Consider the following 20,804-nt stretch of genomic DNA (forward strand, 5'->3'; position numbering starts at 1 on the left):
CCTGATTGGTATGCACCTTTAAAAAAAAAAAAAAAAAAAAAAAAAAAGCCAGTGTAGCTTTGGTCCTTTCCTGATATATCTCTGTAAGGTGGGAGTTGAAGCTGGTGAACGTTTTCAGTGTGCATGGAACAGGTATTAAACCTCAACTTTAGATGCCGATTTGGATCATTTTCTTCAATATTCCAAATATGTCGCGGTTTTGCTTCCCAGTGCTCCTTTATTTTGGGACATCCAGCATTGATAAGGACCCAAATAAAAAGCTAAAATATGGAGACGCCAGAAGAAAGACTTCCCTTTATGTGTTTGCCTGTTGTCATGTTTTCATTGTACATGTTGTCACTTTGATTTGCACCAAAGCAGCTGAAATGGACTCAAACTAGTTTCTGATTCCTAACTGGTGCACTGATTATCATGTGGTACAGCCCTAGCACGGTCTCCCCCTGAAATTGACCTTGTGTGTGTGTGTGTGTGTGTGTGTGTGTGTGTGTGTGTGTGTGTGTGTGTGTCTTGCCATATCTCCTGCCTTAGATGCTACCTTTTTTGTACAGCTGACTCCCATCAGCAATTAAGAATGCTTAAGGCCAGAGAAAGGTGAGCTCTAGTGCCAGAGAGCCATGTTGGGTTGCAGCTAATGAGCTGTTGTGACCTGGCCCATTGTGTTACACTTGGTCGTAAAACAAGTGTTTCCTTTTTTTGAGCAGTGTTACATAGTTACAGCTCCAAATATTATTAACAGACTAATCCATAGACACAAGCTGTTAAATTTAGTGCACTTTAAAAGAACAGAGCTTTGTTGCAGGAGCTGAAAATGAAACTAAACGAGGATTAAGCATTTTAACTTAATGAATAGTTCTAAAACCTTACATTATTTGTTTTGGGGGGGTGTTATAAAGACATTCTGATGAGAACACACAGTGTTCCCTTCACAGTACAAACAGGCTCAGTGAGTGATGGACAGAAGTTTCCATGTATAGGACCATGGTAAATAGGCAGAGACCTTTCCCTATTTATCTCCCTGGGCGTCTCTGCCGGAGACACTGGAGCCAGTCACCGGGTATTTTCTGTCTCCTGACCTTGGCCAGGTGACGTAGCTGTGCCTCTATCTGTTGTCATGTGGCGTTTTCTCTTACAAACACACACACAAAAACAGCACAGAATTGCTGGCTATCATTTTATTTGCCTCTACTATGAAGACAATGTTGAAGAAGTGTGTCAGGATGGGCTTCACTTTCCTCACTTCCCCTCTTTCTCTTCTCTCTATGGTCATCCAAGCCAAACAAGCAGTCAGTGGGAGTCTGTGTGTGTGTGTGTTTTGCTGGACAGCAGGAGACAGAGCACTGGGTTCATGGGAATACAGTGTGTGTGTGTGTGTGTGTGTGTGTGTGTGTGTGTGTGTGTGTGTGTGTGTGTGTGTGTGTGTGTGTGTGTGTGTGTCTCACGTTGGGCTCTGTTGAGGCCGGAGGTAAGACACAGAAACTCATCTGAAGTAATTGGAAACAGACACACACACACTAAAACAGGGCCTTACCTCTGTGTGCATGAACTGCCACAAGCAAATATACGTGGATAATCACACAAAACACACATATAGGGACACATTAATAAATCTAGCACATATACACAGGAGTGCATTCTCTCTATCTGACTCACACAGGACCATTAATCAAAGACAGAGTAGCCTTTGTCTTCATATAAACAAAAGTATACTCCTACTGCACATTGGCTCAGTTCGTGTATGTGTGTTTTGTTTGTTGCCAGCAGACTTTGTGAAGTCTTGTCTACTAATGTACATCTAAGCCACTAAAGAGGCTCCATTCAAAACAAGACTTCTAAGTGACTGCAACATCAACGCAGGAATCATTAGGGGATGCTAACTGAACGCCAACTCGAGGGGGCCAAGCTGACTTTTTTTTTTTTTCGGGGGGGTAATTTAAGCCAAAGGAGCAAATGTGACAGTAGAAAGTTTGATAATGAAGGTTTAGGAAGTCCAAAACAAACAAAAGAAGAAGCCAGATATTCACTGACTGCAGTCTGCTTATAAAGTTTTCTACTTTTTCTCATTGTATGTAAATGTAAACTGAATCCTTCTAAAGCTGTAACCATGGGACTGCGAAATGAAGTTGAGTTTTAGGTTTAGTCGTTGTTTTAGTGTTGTCTTTGTTTATCCGTCCATCTAAAACTCATTCAAGGCTCTAGGGCAGTAGTAGGCATCAACACCTCCTTCTCCCCAGCAACCTTGTCCTGCTCTACTAAAGATTTTTAATTATTATAATATGGACGGTAGTGGTCAGAAGTAGGGCTGGGTATCGTCACTGATTTCTAGAATCGATTTGATTCCGATTCACAAGGACCCGAATCAATTCAATCCACGATTCAATTCGATTTGATTCGATTTAAATCTGGGAAATTTTGCCTCAGACAGTCAGAAATATTATAATTCAGATCAGTACATTTACATATTTTGTATCTATAAAAAGGAAGCTGATACTCGCAAGACTTTATGTGAACATCATTTTGCACAACTCTGTTGCTTGTGAAGCTCGCACACAAGAATTTCACTCACATGTGCTGTACCAATGTACCTGCACATGTGATGTGACAATAAAAGTGATTTGATTTGATTTGACATCACAGCAGATGCCTTTGTGTCAAAGTAGCTGAAGATAAAACACAGAAAAACATGAAGGTGGTTTTCCTGCCCTGGAATTTTATAAAAATATTCTGCAGTACATCAAAAACGAAAGAAAACCATTAATCAACATATGAACATTACCTCTGAAGTTACAGCGGTTTTATTAGAGACACGGTTAAGCGTTTTGCATTTTGCATCATTTTAAAAAGTTTACATTTGTTCAGTATTGAACAGCAGAAATGAGGTTTTCTTTTCGGAAGTAAGTAAAAGGGAAAAAAACAGCGGCCGACAGCCTGTAAACAACGGTAGACTTGTGCGTAACAAGCAAGCGAATAATGCAGAAAACAGATTTTCAGACGGGAAACTTCTTGAAGTACAGAGAGAGAGAGAGAGACAGAGACAGCGAGCTGTGCATGAAGTGTGATTTTATCGTGGTGGAAACAAAATAGCAAAAGTAAAAGTGAATTCATGATGATGTTTTTGTGAAGTGTAGTTTGACTCTTCTTTTGCTGCTGGTTCAGTCAATTTTGTTTGGAGAGAGATTCAATTCAATTCAATTTTATTTATATAGCGCCAAATCACAACAAAAGTCGCCTCAAGGCGCTTCATAGATACAGAGAAAAACCCAACAATCATATGACCCCCTATGAGCAAGCACTTTGGCGACAGTGGGAAGGAAAAACTCCCTTCCCACTGTCAAACTAACAACTTTAGAATCACCGCAAAAAGGGCGTAAACACAAAGCACGGACCCGCCGAAACATCAGAATCAGCGAGCTGTCGGCTTTCAGCCCCGACCGTGTCCATGCCTTTGGATGAGAAAGGCGACATCTCACTGATTCTGATCCGTCAGCGGGTCCGCGCTTTGTGTTTACATCTTTGTGCAGAATCTGTGTACCTGCTCTCATTTACTGTTATAGCTGTTTGGTGGTTGTTGAAATTTGGTGAGGTTTAACCTGAGATTCTGGCGTTTCGGGCAAAATAAATTAATATTAAAAATTAATCGATTCAGGATTTTAATGAATCGATATCACGTTATCCAAGCCAGAATAAATCGATTATCAAAACCCACCCCTAGTCAGAAGTGAGGTTTAGCAAGTTCAGAATGGACATTTCAAACTCTTAAAAAGTCAAAACTGAACTTTGAAGATTTCTAAGGGGACCAGCTTTGTTGCATTTCAGGAAACGTTCCTATTTCCACACTGATAAAACTAAGACAATTTCATTTTATTGTCCTTTTAATCTACCGTAATTGTCGGGCTATAAGCCGCTACTTTTTGCACAAGCTTTGAACCCTGCGGCTTTTAGTCAGGTGCGGCTTTTCTATAGATTGTCCATGATTTTTGTGATATCGTAAGACGATTTGTTTTGTTTGTTCCGCTGTTGTACGGCACTACGTTGCCTGGCGGAAGGATCGGGGTTCAAGAGTGGTATGTTGGTCACATGTCCATCCGCCAGGCAACATAGTGCCGTACAAGTAGCGCGAAAAACAAACTTCAAAGTAGCGCTACGCGTTCAGCGGGAGTCGTGGATGACGAGCGGCGATAAACTTGCGAAAAGCAAGTTGTGCTCAACTCCACCGGTGGATTCTGACAGCGTGGAAAAGTGTGAAAACATCCACGATCACCAACGGATTTGGAAGGGCTGGACTGCTGCATGATGAAGAGGAGGACACCGCCACGGCCCTTCAGAGGGTGTTCGACTCCGACACTGACAATGAGGATTTCTTTGGTTTTGAAAGTGACAACGAAGGAAAGAAGCTGAGAGTGGATGACGAAGCCATCCTGATCCTGTTCGTATCCGACACTGGAGAAGAGGACTTTGGTGGTTTTAGTGCGCAGGAAGATGGTGGTGAATGACTGACTTTTCTTCTTGTTAAAGCCGTGTCACTGCACCTGAACCTAAAAGGTAGTTCGAATCTATTTTTCTGGTGTGCTGTAGGTTATTGTTATGTAATACATTTGTTACTCATTTATGAAGCACAGCACATGTGCAAATATGTACCCATAACTTGTTTTTCAAAATATTAATAAAAGGGGTGTGTCTCCAAACAGCCATCTCTTTCCTGACAATTCCCTTTGTGCATATTCTCTTACATATGATGAGTCAACATTGAAACACCTGCGGCTTTTGGTCAGGTGCGGCTAATGTATGTACAAAACAGGATTTTCCCCTGATTTTAGCTTGTGCGGCTAATATTCAGGTGCGCTTTGTAGTCCGGGAAATACGGTAGTCTATTTTGTCTTTTTTCAGATATGTATCTGTAAAACTGCAGAAACTCATTAAATCAAATCATTAAATGGTCTCACAGGCAGATTGGTGAGCCACGCTGAACCTAGCATCCCTGCACCGAAGACTATTACAGTTGTTGGTTGGTTTGATTTTACTTGAGTACTCGGACGCTTTTGCAGAGCGCCTGAGCCTTTGCCCATCCAAGCTGTCAGGATAGACGCGTTACACCCCGGACAGGCTGAGCAGCAAACCTTTGTGCGTCAGTTCAACGCCGAAGTGCCAAAAGCTGCAGTACTTGAGTCCTTGAACAGGATCACTCAACCCTGTTTTTCTTTTCTTTTACGTGATTATCTGACAAATTGAGGCTCTATGATACTACAAGGTTTTTGACTGTTGATCAAACAAATCTAAGCCCCAATTCACTGTTTCCTGATATCTTATTAACTTAATAATCTTTTCTTACCATTTTAACCCCCATCTTCACTTAATCTCCATCGTTTTGCTACATGTCCCACTCCTCTGCATTAGACCTCAGCTTGGCTCGCTCAGCGTGTTTCTGCTGAGTCCTCAGAGTCCAAGGCTTTCACAACAGTCACTGCAAACGGACTGACGCACTTGTGGTCAGACCTGGCCTCAGAGTTTGCTTAGCTCTCATGGCACTGAGTCATGGCCCCAAACTGACGTGCTCTGGTTTTAACTTCTGGTTGAACCCACTCTCTGGGTTTCCACCTGTTTCTTTTTTTCAATTGGCTGACACCCGGTTCTGCCTGAAATGCCAGGAGCCTTTGGTATTTGCTGAAATACTCTGAGTTGTTTTTTTTGTTTTTTTTTATTCAAGTTGGCAAAGCCCAGGCTGTCTTAGCAGAGGCTTGACTGATTTGTGGTTCCTCTTCTGTGTTATGCATTACATTTTCCTTCTGTACAGGCTTCAGAATCTCGTATATTTTTTTGTTTGTGTTGATCCAGCTCCCAGACAACACAGGAGGGAAAAAAGAATCCGAGAATATAAACAACATGTGTCTATCTGAAAAATGTGTTTCTTTGCTTGAGGGATCAGTCTGTTAATCAGTGCACTGCTTTGGTCCAGATGGAAATATCTCAACAAATACTGGACGGATTACCATGAAATTTTGCACAGTGTCTAAAGAATTGAATCCTACTGGCTTTTGGTGCTCAATGGGCAAATGGATGGAGTGTCATGAAATAAGTGCCGTATAGACCTTTTAACTAACATCATTAAAAATATCCCCAGACTCATTGGCCCTTCTTCATGGGGAAGTACTAATCTTTGAGCTTCCTCTTTCATATGCAGTGATGGATGGAACCACGTTATGCTTCCTTGCTCTTTGACCACAGTGAACACTTTCCTGATGACTGTCAGGCGCAGTGGCCCGTGGACATGGGATGGACTCAAGCGCAGATTCAAAACCGGAGGCCAGGGGTGAGGTGTAACGAAAAGAGACTTTATTTTTACAATGCTCAGAGGCTAACAGAAAGTGCAGACTAGAATCAATTAACATAAACTAGATGTCTGAGGCGAGAGAAAAATACTGTGGTGAAAACTAGATGGCAGGGATAACTGGGTGCAGGTACTGGGCAGGGAAAACTGTGGCGGGCCCGGGCACTGAAACAGAGGACAGAGCAGTCAGGGGAATCCCACAGAGGGTTGCGAGTGAATCTAAAAAATAGTACACTGAGCTGTCTTACAAGCTTGCAGGTGGGGGTTGCGTGGAGGGGGGAGGCAGGAGAGGTCCAGGTGGGTGCTGCATGCAAGGCAGGGAGGCAGGCAGGAGAAAATGGCAGCTCCAAAACGGAGAGGGATTACCGGTGGCAGCAAACTGGTATCCAGGAGAGCTTGGTAGGTGGTTTTCAGAGGCTGACGAAAAAAACAGAGATACAGTTAATACACACGATTAGTCACCAAGGAACGGACGTGAGGCCGAGAACTGACTAAAGTTGGCAGATAATCTGGCGAAGACCAGTTGAGTGCGCCGGTCATAAATACTGCTGGTCCGATTGCCATCAGGTGAGGAACAACAAAGACTCCACCCAGTGGGGAGGAGCTGATGCTGTGGAAAACCACCCAGACCACGACACTACCCCCCCATCAAGGGTCGACCCCCGGCGACCGAGCCACCCGCGGCCCGCGTCGAGCCCCGTAAAAAGCAGAAAGCAAAGCAGGATCCAAAATCAAGGAACGAGACACCCAGGACCGCTCCTCAGGCCCATAACCCTCCCAGTCCACCAAGAACTGCCGGACCCGTCCCCGCCGACGGACGTCCAGAATGCGCCGGACCGCGAAGGCAGGATGCCCATCCACGAGCCGGGCGGGAGGAGGGGGAGCGGAAGGAGGGCACAACGGACTCACGACCACCGGCTTGACCTGGGAGACGTGGAAGGTCGGGTGAATGCGCAGCGAGGAAGGCAGCTTCAACCGCAGCGCAGAAGGGCTGAGGACCCGCTCCACCTCGAAGGGTCCAATGAAACGCGGGGCCAGCTTACGGGATGCCACCTTGAGGGGAACGTCCTTAGCAGACAACCACACTTTCTGCCCAGGGGAGTAGGCAGGGGCTGCCCTGCGGCGACGGTCCGCGTACAGGCACTGGCGAGCAACGGACCGGCACAACGACTGACGGGTCAACCTCCACGCCCGCTGACAACGTCGGAGATGGTGTTGGACCGAGGGAACCTCGAGGTCGGCCTCCTGGTCGGGGAAGAGAGGCGGCTGGTAACCTATGGAGGCCTCGAAAGGCGAGAGGCCAGTAGCAGAAGACGTAAGCGAATTGTGAGCGTATTCTGCCCACGGCAGCAACGAGGACCATGAGGCGGGGTTGGAGGCAGTGACACAACGGAGGGTGGCCTCCAGTTCCTGGTTGAGCCGTTCGGCCTGCCCATTCGTCTGTGGATGAAATCCTGAGCTCAAGCAGGGTTTAGCCCCGAGAGCGGTGCAGAACGACCTCCACACTCGCGAAATGAACTGAGGGCCCCTATCTGACACGATCTCGCAAGGTATGCCGTGGAGTCTGAAGACCTGCTCAGTCATAATCTTGGCTGTCTCCGTTGCAGTGGGGAGTTTGTTTAGGGCAATGAAGTGTGCAGCTTTGGAGAATCTATCCACCACAGTGAGAATCGTGGTTTTACCTGAGGAGACGGGAAGGCCAGTGACAAAATCCAACGCAATGTGAGACCAGGGGCGATGAGGTATAGTGAGGGGTCGTAAAAGTCCAGCTGGGCGTAGTGAGCTCGATTTGTTACGTGCGCAGACAGGACAGGCAGCTACATATTCTTTGACGTCTTTATCAATAGTCTCCCACCAGAAATACCTTTTAAGGAGTGAGCCTGTTCTCCCCCCACCCGGATGGCAAGAAAATTTGCCCTTGTGGACCCAATCGATCACCTTAGGGCGAGCCACGGTGGGGACATAGCGTCGGTTCGGAGGGCCCGTGCCGGGGTCTGGCTCAGTCTCCAGCGCACGGCGGATGTCCTCCTCCACGTCCCAGGCGACAGAACCGATCCTGACTCCTGCCGGCAAGATGGTGGGTGCATCAGACGGGTCACACACAGGGTCGAACTGGCGGGACAGAGCATCCGGCTTGGTGTTGCGGGTGCCTGGTCGGTAAGAGATGGAAAAGTTAAATCGAGTAAAGAATAGGGACCATCGAGCTTGGCGCGAGTTGAGCCTTTTGGCTGTGCGTAAATAGGTTAAGTTCTTATGGTCAGTCCAAATAGTGAATGGATGCTCTGCTCCCTCAAGTAAATGCCGCCATTCCTCCAGCGCTAGCTTTACAGCAAGCAACTCCCTGTCTCCAACGTCATAATTCCTCTCCGCAGGTGAGAGGCGGCGGGAGAAAAAGGCGCAGGGCTGAAGCTTAGCAGATGAACCTGAACGCTGGGACAACACCGCCCCGACCCCAACGCCTGACGCGTCTACTTCCACGACAAAAGGTTTACTATGATCGGGATGGATTAAGACCGGCGCAGAGGTAAACAGTTCTTTCAACCGGGAGAAGGCGGCGTCGGCCTCTGGACTCCAATGGTAAGGAAGCTTAGAGGAAGTTAGACGAGTTAGGGGAGCGGCTACTTGACTGTAATTCCTGATGAAGCGGCGGTAGAAGTTCGCGAAGCCCAAAAACCCTTGTAAGTGTTTTCGTGAGGTAGGTAGTGGCCACTCCGCTACTGCCTTCACTTTAGCCGGATCTGTCTTCACCTGCCCCCCTGCAAGAATGTAACCCAGGAATGACACAGATGGTGCATGGAATTCGCATTTCTCGGCTTTGACATATAATTTGTTCTCCAACAACCGCTGGAGTACGGCCCGGACATGGATTCTGTGTTCCTTGAGGTCCTTGGAAAAAATCAGGATGTCATCGAGGTAAACGAAGACAAAACGATCCAGAAAATCCCTAAGGACATCATTCACTAGGGTTTGGAAAACTGCAGGTGCATTAGTGAGGCCAAATGGCATGACTAAATACTCGAAATGTCCTAAGTGTGTGTTAAACGCAGTCTTCCACTCATCCCCCTCCCTGATTCTGACTAGGTGATATGCGTTCCTGAGATCCAGTTTGGTAAAAGTGGTGGCCCCATGGAGGGGCTCAAAAGCGGAGCTGATGAGTGGTAATGGGTATTTGTTTTTAACTGTGATGTCATTAAGGGGCCGAAAGTCGATGCATGGACGGAGTGTGCCATCCTTCTTACCCACGAAGAAGAAGCCAGCACCCACGGGGGAAGTCGATGGTCTGATGAGTCCAGCCGCCAGTGAGTCTCCGATGTATTTTTCCATGGCAGCCCGTTCAGGGCGTGACAAGTTGTAGAGACGGCTGGAAGGTAACGTGGAGCCGGAAAACAAGGTAATGGCACAATCGTAAGGGCGATGGGGTGGTAGGGACAGTGCCTTATCTTTGTTAAAAACTTCTGATATGTCATGATATTCGGGGGGAACCGCAGAGAGGTCAGGGGTGCAGTTCTCCTTGCTAGAGGGCTCAGTGGCCCCAGGTGGGGCAGCTGAGACGAGACAGTTGGCATGACAATATGGGCTCCAACTCACGACCCTCTGTCCCACCCAATCCAGGTGAGGATTATGATGTCTTAGCCATGGGAAACCTAAAATTATGGGCGTGTCAGGGGATTGTGAGGTGTAAAAGATCAGTGTTTCTCTGTGGTTGCCGGAAGTGATCAAGGTAACCGGTGCAGTGCGATGAGTAATGTAAGAAAAGACCTGATCGTTTAATGCCCTAACTGGAATAGACGGAGTTAACTCAAAAAGAGGGATCTGAAGCTGTTCAGCAAATCCCCTGTCGATCAAACTCTGCTCGGCCCCTGAATCAACCAGCGCTGATGAGACGTGGGCTCCCTGACCGAGTAAGAGTGTCACAGAAAGCAAAAATCGGGGCTTGGCGTTAACCCTGGTACCGCCCACCCATATCCCCGGACCTACCGGCGGGCGGTCTCTTTTCCCTTCTTAGGGCAGGAAGAAATCAAATGCTCACCGGAGCCACAATAAAAGCAAGAACGTGAACGGCGGCGCCTCTCTCTCTCCTCCACCGTCAGCTGGTAACGCCCGATCTGCATGGGTTCCGGTTCCGGTTCACCACCCCCGGTGCCAGCAATGGGAGTGGACGGCTGAACCGGAAGCGGTGGCGGGGGAGAAACGACCGGAGATGACCGCCGCAAGGACCGACGGGAACTGTAGTCCCTCTCCCACTCTCTCTCCCGCAACCTGCTGTCAATGCGAAGTGTGAGGGAAACCAACTCCTCAAAAGTAGCGGGCTCATCCCGGGAGGCCAGGTGGTCCTTCATCTCATCGTTGAGAGAGTGCAAATACACCCCATGCAGAGCCCGATCAGACCAGCCCGCCTCGGCGGCGGCGATGCGGAAATCGATTAGGAAGTCCGCAATGCTCCGCCGTCCCTGGCGAAGATGCAACAGCCTCCGCGCCGAACTGCATTCAGAGGTCGGGTGAGCGAAAGTTTTCTTAAACTCTCTCAAAAAGTCATCATAATGACAAGTCGGTAACGGATGTCTAGCTAGATAAGCCTCTGCCCATGTAAGGGCGCGATCGCGCAGTTTCCCGACTAAATAAGAAATCCGCACAGTATCAGAAACAAACGAGCGGGGTGAGCGACTGAACGCTAGCTCGCACTGAAGGAGGAAACCGCTGCATCCCCCCCGGCCGCCAGAAAAGGGTTCCGGCTCCGGGGAGGCGGCATCGCGGAACATCAGCGTCTGCAGAGGCTCAGAATCCGCGGCGGGCTGAGGCGGCGGCGGCGGCGGCGCGGGTACCGGTGCCGACGTACTGGGAATGGGTTCGGGTTCAGGGGCAGTGGCTGACTGAAGGTTCTGAACCGCGGATTGCATCTTCTCTTGCTCGTCAGTGAGTGAGTTAACCTTCGCCAGGAGAAACTGGAGCGCGTCCTCGTGAGTACCAAGAATGGCGCCCTGTTTCGAGACGGCAGTCCGGATTTGATCCGCTGAGTCCATATACTGGCCAGATTATACTGTCAGGCGCAGTGGCCCGTGGACATGGGATGGACTCAAGCGCAGATTCAAAACCGGAGGCCAGGGGTGAGGTGTAACGAAAAGAGACTTTATTTTTACAATGCTCAGAGGCTAACAGAAAGTGCAGACTAGAATCAATGAACATAAACTAGATGTCTGAGGCGAGAGAAAAATACTGTGGTGAAAACTAGATGGCAGGGATAACTGGGTGCAGGTACTGGGCAGGGAAAACTGTGGCGGGCCCGGGCACTGAAACAGAGGACAGAGCAGTCAGGGGAATCCCACAGAGGGTTGCGAGTGAATCTAAAAAATAGTACACTGAGCTGTCTTACAAGCTTGCAGGTGGGGGTTGCGTGGAGGGGGGAGGCAGGAGAGGTCCAGGTGGGTGCTGCATGCAAGGCAGGGAGGCAGGCAGGAGAAAATGGCAGCTCCAAAACGGAGAGGGATTACCGGTGGCAGCAAACTGGTATCCAGGAGAGCTTGGTAGGTGGTTTTCAGAGGCTGACAAAAAAAACAGAGATACGGTTAATACACACGATTAGTCACCAAGGAACGGACGTGAGGCCGAGAACTGACTAAAGTTGGCAGATAATCTGGCGAAGACCAGTTGAGTGCGCCGGTCATAAATACTGCTGGTCCGATTGCCATCAGGTGAGGAACAACAAAGACTCCACCCAGTGGGGAGGAGCTGATGCTGTGGAAAACCACCCAGACCACGACAATGACTTCATGGCCGAAATTCCAAATTTCAGATCAAACTGAATAGAGTATTAAATACCATATTGTTCGGACCATAAGGCACCGTATTATAAGGCGCATTAAGCAAAACAAAACAGTCAGATAAGTCAAACTTTACTCAACTCATTCTCCTTGCTTCCTCCACTTCCGTACCATTGATTCATTAATGTTGAATTCTCTCGCCGCTGCTCTGTTCCCATGTTGTTGCAGTATATTAATGACTAACTGCTGTTTAGTTTTCTCTCTTCATTTATGTTGGGAATGATAGCAGAGCTGTATGTTTTAATTGTTTCAGAAATCTCTCAGTAAGAACATGATATATCATGTTTAGGTGGAAACTAGCGAGCTAACTTCCTGCTAACTTCTAACTCCGTTGAATTTTATACATTCTGTTTTCATGAATGCCTGGATGTTAAACTTAATTTTTACACCCGATAAAGCAGCAACGCTGATCATTTTATTAAAGATGAAAGAATTTAGACAGTTTTTAACTCTCAGTGATGCTGCAGTGTTCGTTTGACTTTGGGACCTGAAGCCAACGGAGTTTTGGACCCAGATTATTCCACGAGGCTCCTGATTATGGTAGCTGTAAGGCTCCGACAATCCACCAAGCGGTGCGGCTCGGTAGCTTACCAAAGTGGTGCTAAAACATTTTCCACAGATTTTTGAGCGCCGTGTACCAAATCAGTTCGAGGTCAGTAAGCACAACTAGAATTCATACATAAGGCGCAGTGGATTATAAGACGCACTGTTAAGGATTTTAAGTGTGCCTTATAATGTGGAAAATACAGTGCATGTTTTACTTATTATGGTCATTCTAAGAGTCACGTAGGAGGATTCTCCAAGATATTGGCTAATGACTTGTCAATCACAAGTTTCTTTTGTTTTTTGTTGGTTTTTTTGGCCAGTAAGCTTCACAGTCAGGTCCACCCCTCACTTGCCTCATCCAGTTTCAAGACCTCTAGGTGGTGACACAGACCTTCACTCAAGACTTGATAATGGGTCTTTGCTAACTTGTAACAGCTGCAGTCAGACAGAAACCCAGAGCAATAATAATTTTGCAAAACTTAAATACTATTTAGGCTTTGCGCTTTTCTATTAAGAAACTAGAAGCCTTTCAAATGAACTTTCCTGCATTTTGGTCTCCTGGTACAGGATTTGTAAATTCCTGAAAATGTAGCATGTGAGCGTTAGAAGTGAATTTGCCCCTGCCCCCAACACTAAACTGCTGAGTTAATCTCTAAGCTGTTAGAGGAAATTTGTGGAAGCAAGTTATGCAAGCTCCTCATAAGTGTCCAGCCGTGGCCTGAGTTTCAAACCCAGAACTGTGTGGCTGGCTTTACAGGAACAAAGCCAGAAAGAATGGAAAGAGATATCTTGATATGGTTGAGAAAAACAGAAATGATGGTCAAAAACTGGAAGGAAGTGTGTCCTTTTTTAACCACTGTTTTGAATTGATTTCACTGTTATGTTTAAAAAAAAGATCCCTGAAAGCCTGTGTAAATATTCGTCACCAGTCAGTTCAGTTCTTCAAAGTCCAAACAGACCCCGAAACTTTCCAGGAAAGCAGCTGCATTCTCCAAAAAAAGAGGAAAAAAACAAAGACAAAGAAGACAGAGTGTATTTTGGCACTCTGCTGCAGTGACTCTGGGCAAATGTGATGAACACATGACTGTGAATAAGAAAAATGAAGTATTATTTCAAAATCGGAAAATGCAAAACCTTACGATGTGATCTGTGTGTGTATGTGTGTGTGTTTAGTTTTTTACAGAATACGGACCAGACTACTCGCTGGAGATCAGTCCGAGCTGTAGACCAGACCGCAACGACACCAAACACCTGGACCAGGTCATCAGCACCATCAAAGGTGTGCATGTCATGTGTATGTGTTTGGGTTGGATGCACAGGTGTGCCTGTTTGTGAGGGTGTGGAGCGTAAACAGGTGTGTGTTTGTGTTGCACTGAACCCTGGCTCATCTGAGGCCCTTTGGTCTCTCCACGGCTCTTTTAAAGTGCAGTTTCATGTGTCTGCTCTTGTTTCTATACGTCTCTGTGTGGGATGAAAGTATGTCATCTTCTCTCTTTGTGTCCTCTCTGTGGCTTTTTAACGTCCTTTTGTATGTGTGTGTGAATATGCACAATATGTCTATGACCCCTGCTCGAGTCTGGCTCTTGATACATGTGGTATTTTTTTTCCTTTTTCTGCATCTTCCTCTCTATATGTGCCTTTATGTTTGTATGTTCGTGTTCCCGTGTGTGCGTGCAGCCTTGTGGTTAAGCCTGAAGTCGGGTCTTTGGTCTCAGTGCTGACAGCCCACAGCTCTCAGGAGAAATCGTCCAGCAGGGTGAAATTTAGGCGAAAAGTTGAGCGAAGGGAGAATTATTGTAAGGAGGTGAGGTCAGGAAACGACACGTCGGCAACCATGTCAGACGTTTCGCCGCACACAGCCACACATCCGAAAAGGAAAACAAAATCTGAGTTTGATCATTCGGTGTCTCCGGGGTATAAAAGTGTGAACCGTAGAGTGACAGGAAATCCTCCTTTCCTTCCTTTTCCTCAGTGAAATCTTATATTTTAAACAGCGGTTATCCATTCTGGTAAGTTATGGTGAGGTGAGTTACCGACCAAATAAAAGGCACTCACAATATTGTGGGAATAGTAAAATCCTACCAAGATCAGGTCACGTCACAGTGATCCATGTCGGAAAGTATAAAACAGACTAATAATTATCATAGTTTCAGTGTGATGGAAATGGATTTATAGTAGGACACACCACAAAAAGTAAAAGCTTTGAAAGTCATTGTCTGCACTCTTCTTCAGTATTACCAGCGTTTGCTCACAGTTATCTTTACAATAGAAAAGAGAAAGAAGATATTTATTTCATTAGCAAAAAACGTCTGTCCACACGGCATTCGTTCATTCAGTCAGCATCAGGTGGCAATGTTTAAATGCTTAAACTGCAATTCCTGTAGGCATTGATCCTCATTGACTCCAGTGTTAAGATGCCCTGCGTTAGAGGAGAAATAAGCATGCTTACAGCCTGTTGTGGTCTCTATAGTTGTTTGGTGGATTTTTATACCAGTTTGTTTTCGGACTGACATAAGGGAATGTACAATAAGGTGGAAAAACTCAAGGTACAAATATGTTTGTCCTTGGAAAAAAAATGACCAAACCAAAGAGACCAAGGCTCAGTCATAAAGGGCTGATGAGGTTTTATCGTCGCCCCGCAGGGCGGGCAGGTGGCATGGACACCCAAGTTTGCAAATGTGAGAACTTGAGGATTAAGTAATATGGGATTTTTAAATTCATGCAATAGGTGCAGCTATTAAAAATCTCTGACAATTAAATTTCAGAGACCTCGGCCTGAAGGTCAACTTCAGAGGTCAAGTTTTCTGAAAGTCTTGTGAAGAAAGAAGGAAGTCACCTAGGAATACCACACCTGCATCTACCAGAAGGCAGGAGTATTACTGGCAGCCGCCAGTATTTTTTTACCATGATCCTCTACCCATCTGTGGCTCTGAGAAACTCTTTTTATACCCTATCATGTTACCGACCTCTTGCCAATTAATCTAATTAGTCTCATCCTAATCTCATTTTAAGTGGAGGTTCTGTGATGTAAATCAGTGAAAGTGAAAAATAGCAGGCAGCTAGCAACCAAGTCGTTTCCCATTTGTCATTCACTGCAGCTAAGCCCCCAAAAATTGTAATTCTTTCAGAATTCAGTGGAGTGAGTTACATAAAATCCACCCACCTGTGCAGTTTTATAATGGGTAAATTGGCTATAGAGACCGCAACAGTTTTTTTTATTGTTTTTTTTTCCACCATGTTTGTTTATTTCAGCTCTAAGGCTGAACTTTTTAACATAGAAGTCTACAGGGAAGACGGTGAAGAAGCTTCTCAGATGAGAGGTGAAACGTCTTAAACCAACTTAAAGAAGTCCAGACGCTTTTCTTTGCAAGCTCCTTTGACTACGATGACCTGGATTACTGAGAACCTTCACAGACATACAGGGAATATGTCTTCTTCTTTTAAGTCTAGAGGAACAGCTCTTTTTTATATTAATGCATTGGCTTCGTTTTCAGTCCTACTTGGTTTCTACCTGTTAATGCTCTCGGCAATCATCTGCCCAGTTAAGTCCAAACTCAAATCCACTCGCTGGAAAGGAAGTTTGTTTATGGAAATCTGCGGATCAGTGTGAATGGAAATCCAGAACAGAGAGAAAATTGTGCGTTCTCAAATTTTTACCCTCAGTCGACTGGACATGGTATCAATTAGTATCTAAACCTTCATACATTTAAACAAGTCATCTGACTGTAGCAAATGACAAAAAGCCTTCTGGACGTGGAATAGGTTTATCCAAACAGCATTAAATCCTCAGCTTTGAAAAACTTCAGGTCACATCAAATCAGGGGAGGCGAGGGGGGATCGGGAGTCTGTTTGCCGAAATCCAGTTGGTCTGTTGGCTCGCATTAAATCATCACAACTGGAGGGGCTGAAAGTATCGCTCTTTTCCAGTCATACGGCTTTTATTAGAGCCAACAGAGGGAACCAGTGAGTGGACGGATGGAGGGAATAAAAGGGAGAATAAATGAATGCAGACGAGCCAAAGATGAGAGAAGCAAGTGAAGTTTATGTTTGGCTCCTGCATCCCATGTGCCTCCTCTGTGTTTGATCAGATCCCTCATTCACCGTTAGCTCCCGCTGAGGACAGAAAATGAAACGGTTAACTCTGTCAAGTTTATACTTTCGGCTGAATTCTGACGTTTCTACTTCTTAAATTTATTTTAAAAACTTCTGCATACATTTTGCAGTTGAGCTAATTATGTTTCATTTTTTATAAATCCAGAGAATTTCCTATCCCTTTTTCCCTCCTTTCTCTGATCTCTCTCCTGGTTTCAAATTGTCAAATCTGTTTTATGTCGCTCTTTTTGTTTTCTTTTTTTCTCCTCCTCCTCTGTCTGTCGCTTCTGCTCTCTGTCACATTTATTGTTACCACACAGCACCATAATCCCAGTGGGCAGTCTGCGTGTTACAATTTTAAACACTGGATGTTGTCTGTTTCCCAAAAAGAAAGCCCAGCGTGTTTGCTAACTTAACTTATGCACACACACAAGCGCTGAATAAAGGATAGCCTACAACACACACACACCTCAAAGCAAACATGTCTGCATGACATCATCGGGCTGGATAAGTGTTTCTTGGGTTTTGAACAAACTGCTGCTTATAAACATCGGTTTCTCTGAGAAACTGGGCAGAGTGGGAGTGTACGTATGTTTGTGTGCCCACATCTGCTCTTTCAGCTCGCACGAATGGATACAAATTTTAAAGTGGTAATCTCCAAAAGCCACCGTCGCTCCGTTTTTCACTCGCCATGTGTCAGCTTCTGATCCCATATGTTAAACCATGACTGTACGTATGCATGACGTACAGTCATGTACGTATGCATCGTGGCCAGTTTGAGCCCACAGAACACTGTCATGTTGGCAGGTATTTACAGAGATGCGAGGCGTACATATGGCTCATTTCATGAAAAATAAGACAGTGTGTCTCATCTGCAAAATCTCTCCTTCACATTATGAATGTTTTTACAAGGGGGATGCTGTTTTCAGCATGATATCCCAGCTGGTGGTTGTTAGCACTGTTGCCTCACAGCAGGAAGGTCCCGAGTCTGACTTCACCATCTGTGTGGCGTTTGCATGTTCTCCCTGTGTTTGTGCTTGTTCTCACCGGGTACTCCGGGTTCCTCCTACAGTTAGGTTAACTGGTCACTGTAAATTGCCCATAAGTATGAATGGTTGTCTGTCTTTCTGTGTTAGCTCGGCCCAGGATGTACCCCACCTCTCGGCCTATGTTAGCTGGAGTAGCCCCCCTGCTACTCTGATAAGGACAAGCAAAGAGAATGGATGGATAGAGGGGTGAATCCCAGCAGTCATAGGCCCAGATGTGGGTACACCCTAAAATAGCTCGCCAGTCTATTCTAACACTAATATAGAGAGACAGAACCATTCACACCTACGCCCAGCTTAAACTCACCAATTAGTTTAACAATAATGTCTTTGGACTCTGGGAGGAAGCTGGAGTAGCTGGCACAGGAAGAACCATCTTTTTTTTAAATTATTATTATTATTTTGGGGGGTTTCTGACATGATGTCATGCGTACAATCTCAGTAGTTGTCCACCTTGGAACTTCAGCATGATGTGAAACAGGTATTCCCCAACATGTTGACACACTTTCCTGGAGGTTTCCAGCTCTCATTGGGTGAAACCGATTACAAAAAAGTTGTTGCAGCAAAAATCATCCTAGCAGTTGCTTTGGTTACCAGCAGGTTGCCACGGTTGCCTGTAGTTTCTCATGTCTCACATGTTTCACATGTCTGGAAAACCTTTGTACTATTGTCACCCTTCACTTACTGGTGTTGTCACATCAGAGGATTTGTAGCAACACAACCTAATTCATACCAGCACATATTCCCCAAATCAGCATGAGGGGTCAAGCTAGGTCAGGTTTTTAGCAAAAACTAAAATACTATTTGAGCTTTTTGTCCAGAAGCAGTTCTAAATAATGATTTTTACACTTTTAGCTCCACTGAGTCCTGTTCAGTGAGAACTATCCCACAAATGTCTCCTAATTTTCGGCCAAGTCTTGGGGTCGAGGGGGCAGCAGACTAAGCAGAGATGGCCTGACCTGCCTCTCCCTCATCCAGCTCCTCCGGCTCTTGTGGCCAATAAATAGAGTCCAGGTTTAAGGCGCTACGACGTTGGTGTCATTTTTCAGACCCAGACTGTCATGAAAGTAAAGTATCTCCATGCCACTTAATGAAAACTTGCAAAAACTAAAAATGTGAGATGTCAGCGTTTCTTACCGTCTTTGCAACCCAGTCCGTTTGCGTGCGTACATGTGCTGCAGTAGAAGCAACAATTGAAAACATTCAGATGTTACTCAGCTTTTCCTGTGGCTTCCCTCCCGTCACGCACTCGGAGGCTTTATTAATTAAAATGTGATTTTTATGAGGTGAGTGTCCAAGGCTGCGGCAGCTGTCAGGCTGTTTGTGCATTCACGGTTCTGGGTTTACAAGGCCAGTAGTGTGATTTCCCCAGAGAGTGCTTGTTTGTGTGTAAACTGCCAGCCTCCCCGTGTAACAGTGCCTTATCTGCACACTTCTGCAGGGAAATATTGCAGCACCTTTACATTTTGATTACGATTACGCCTTCAGTCGTTAATTCTCCACTCTGTTGACGCAAAATAAGATGCATGCGTTGCGGGAAAGAGAGATTGTACGAACACGCCTGTAAAATACACACAAACATGCACAGTATAGATGCTTCCACGGACGCTGTGATATGGAGTAAACATCAGAGCCCACGGTGGACTCTGGTAACTTTACCAGATTTAAATATCTACATCTGGAAAAGAGGGACAGGCACTTTTATCAAGTCTAAACCAGCCAAACAGCGGAGCCAGAATAAAGGAAGAGGGCACATTAATTACAGTCCGAATCTAATCAATATTTCTAACCACAGATGTCCTGTTGTTGAAAGTCCGCTTGTGCCTGCTGTTCCTCTTTTTGATGGACTTTTCCTGTTTTTAGCACACATCATGATTTTTGAGTTTCCCCTCGTCACAGCAGGAGGAGAGGAAAAAAACTGCATTGTGAGCAACAATTTCCCGTAAAATAAGTCAGCAGCTTCTCAATCGGGGTCTTTTTTTTTGTTTTTTAAAGTCGAGATAGTAGCAACATGACTCACATGTAGCCACACCTCCTTTTGTACCTGTAATTTCCTTTAAATGCCACCTGGCTTTAGTTAGATAAAGGGAAAGTTCCTTAAAATAAAAACATGCGACAGAGACACTTTCCTGTGTGAGGGCAACAAACACCTAAAATTAGACCAACTGTGCTGACTTCATCAGATTTAGGTGCGTGTGATCTGCTCCGTGCTCTGCCCGCCCTGTAGTCTCGCCACGATTGCCAATAATCAATACCATTGCCGCCAAGGCAGAGACGGGAGGAAGAGGAGGAGGTTAAGGTGCTCCAGTGAGGTTAGTGCTGTCCAGCCTCCATAATGCAAACTGTGTGGCCCCAGGACACACACACACACACACACACACACACACACACACACACACACACACACACACACACACACAGCAAGCAGAGCCTCGTTCACACACAACAATGAATTATTTAGCCACAGTAGTTATTAACAGGATTGGACAGGCATCAGCTGAACACCTCACACATTATTAAAGTGTAATACAGTTCCACACCAGCAAATAGATCAGACTTTCTTATTTAATCGGATTATACAGTTCCAACCCTATCCAGAGCAATGTAGCATAACGCTTTTCATTAGCGGGGGTGCAGATTTTGTCAGTTTCTTTCACAGAGGAATTAAAGGGGCGAAGGAAAAAAACACGTCAATGACCAAAGTGAGCTGACTGATGGCCAACGTGCTTTTTGAATGTCTTTGAATTTAACTGAAAAGCAATCCATATCTAAGCTTACGTGCTTCTATGTAACATTCAGTCGGATGAACACATCGAGGGTGGCTTGGGGTTCACATCCCACAAAGGGGCGCGTACTCAACTCTGCTGCTCAACCCATAAATGCATTTTCCTTACAAATGTGGTACCATTTAAAGTGACAAAGGGTTGCTACAACCAGGATATAATCCACCAAATGCAAATTTCCTTGCTTTTTGTGCTA

General features: G+C 45.7%; 1 protein-coding gene across 1 annotated transcript in view; it reads left to right on the forward strand.

The window, feature by feature from the left end:
* hdac8 (histone deacetylase 8) overlaps positions 1–20,804 on the forward strand; it is a 53,141-nt gene that overhangs the window by 21,995 nt on the left and 10,342 nt on the right. Inside the window, exons 10-11 of the mRNA XM_085350242.1 lie at positions 13,861–14,006; positions 14,365–14,491. Of these exons, the coding sequence (XP_085206368.1) occupies positions 13,861–14,006; positions 14,365–14,491 (273 nt within the window). The remainder of the gene's footprint in view (positions 1–13,860; positions 14,007–14,364; positions 14,492–20,804) is intronic.

The sequence above is a fragment of the Diplotaxodon limnothrissa genome, linkage group LG3, assembly GCF_057381915.1.
Source record: "Diplotaxodon limnothrissa isolate DT_005_m linkage group LG3, D_limnothrissa_male_GT1.1, whole genome shotgun sequence".
In the NCBI taxonomy this organism is placed as follows: Eukaryota; Metazoa; Chordata; class Actinopteri; order Cichliformes; family Cichlidae; genus Diplotaxodon; species Diplotaxodon limnothrissa.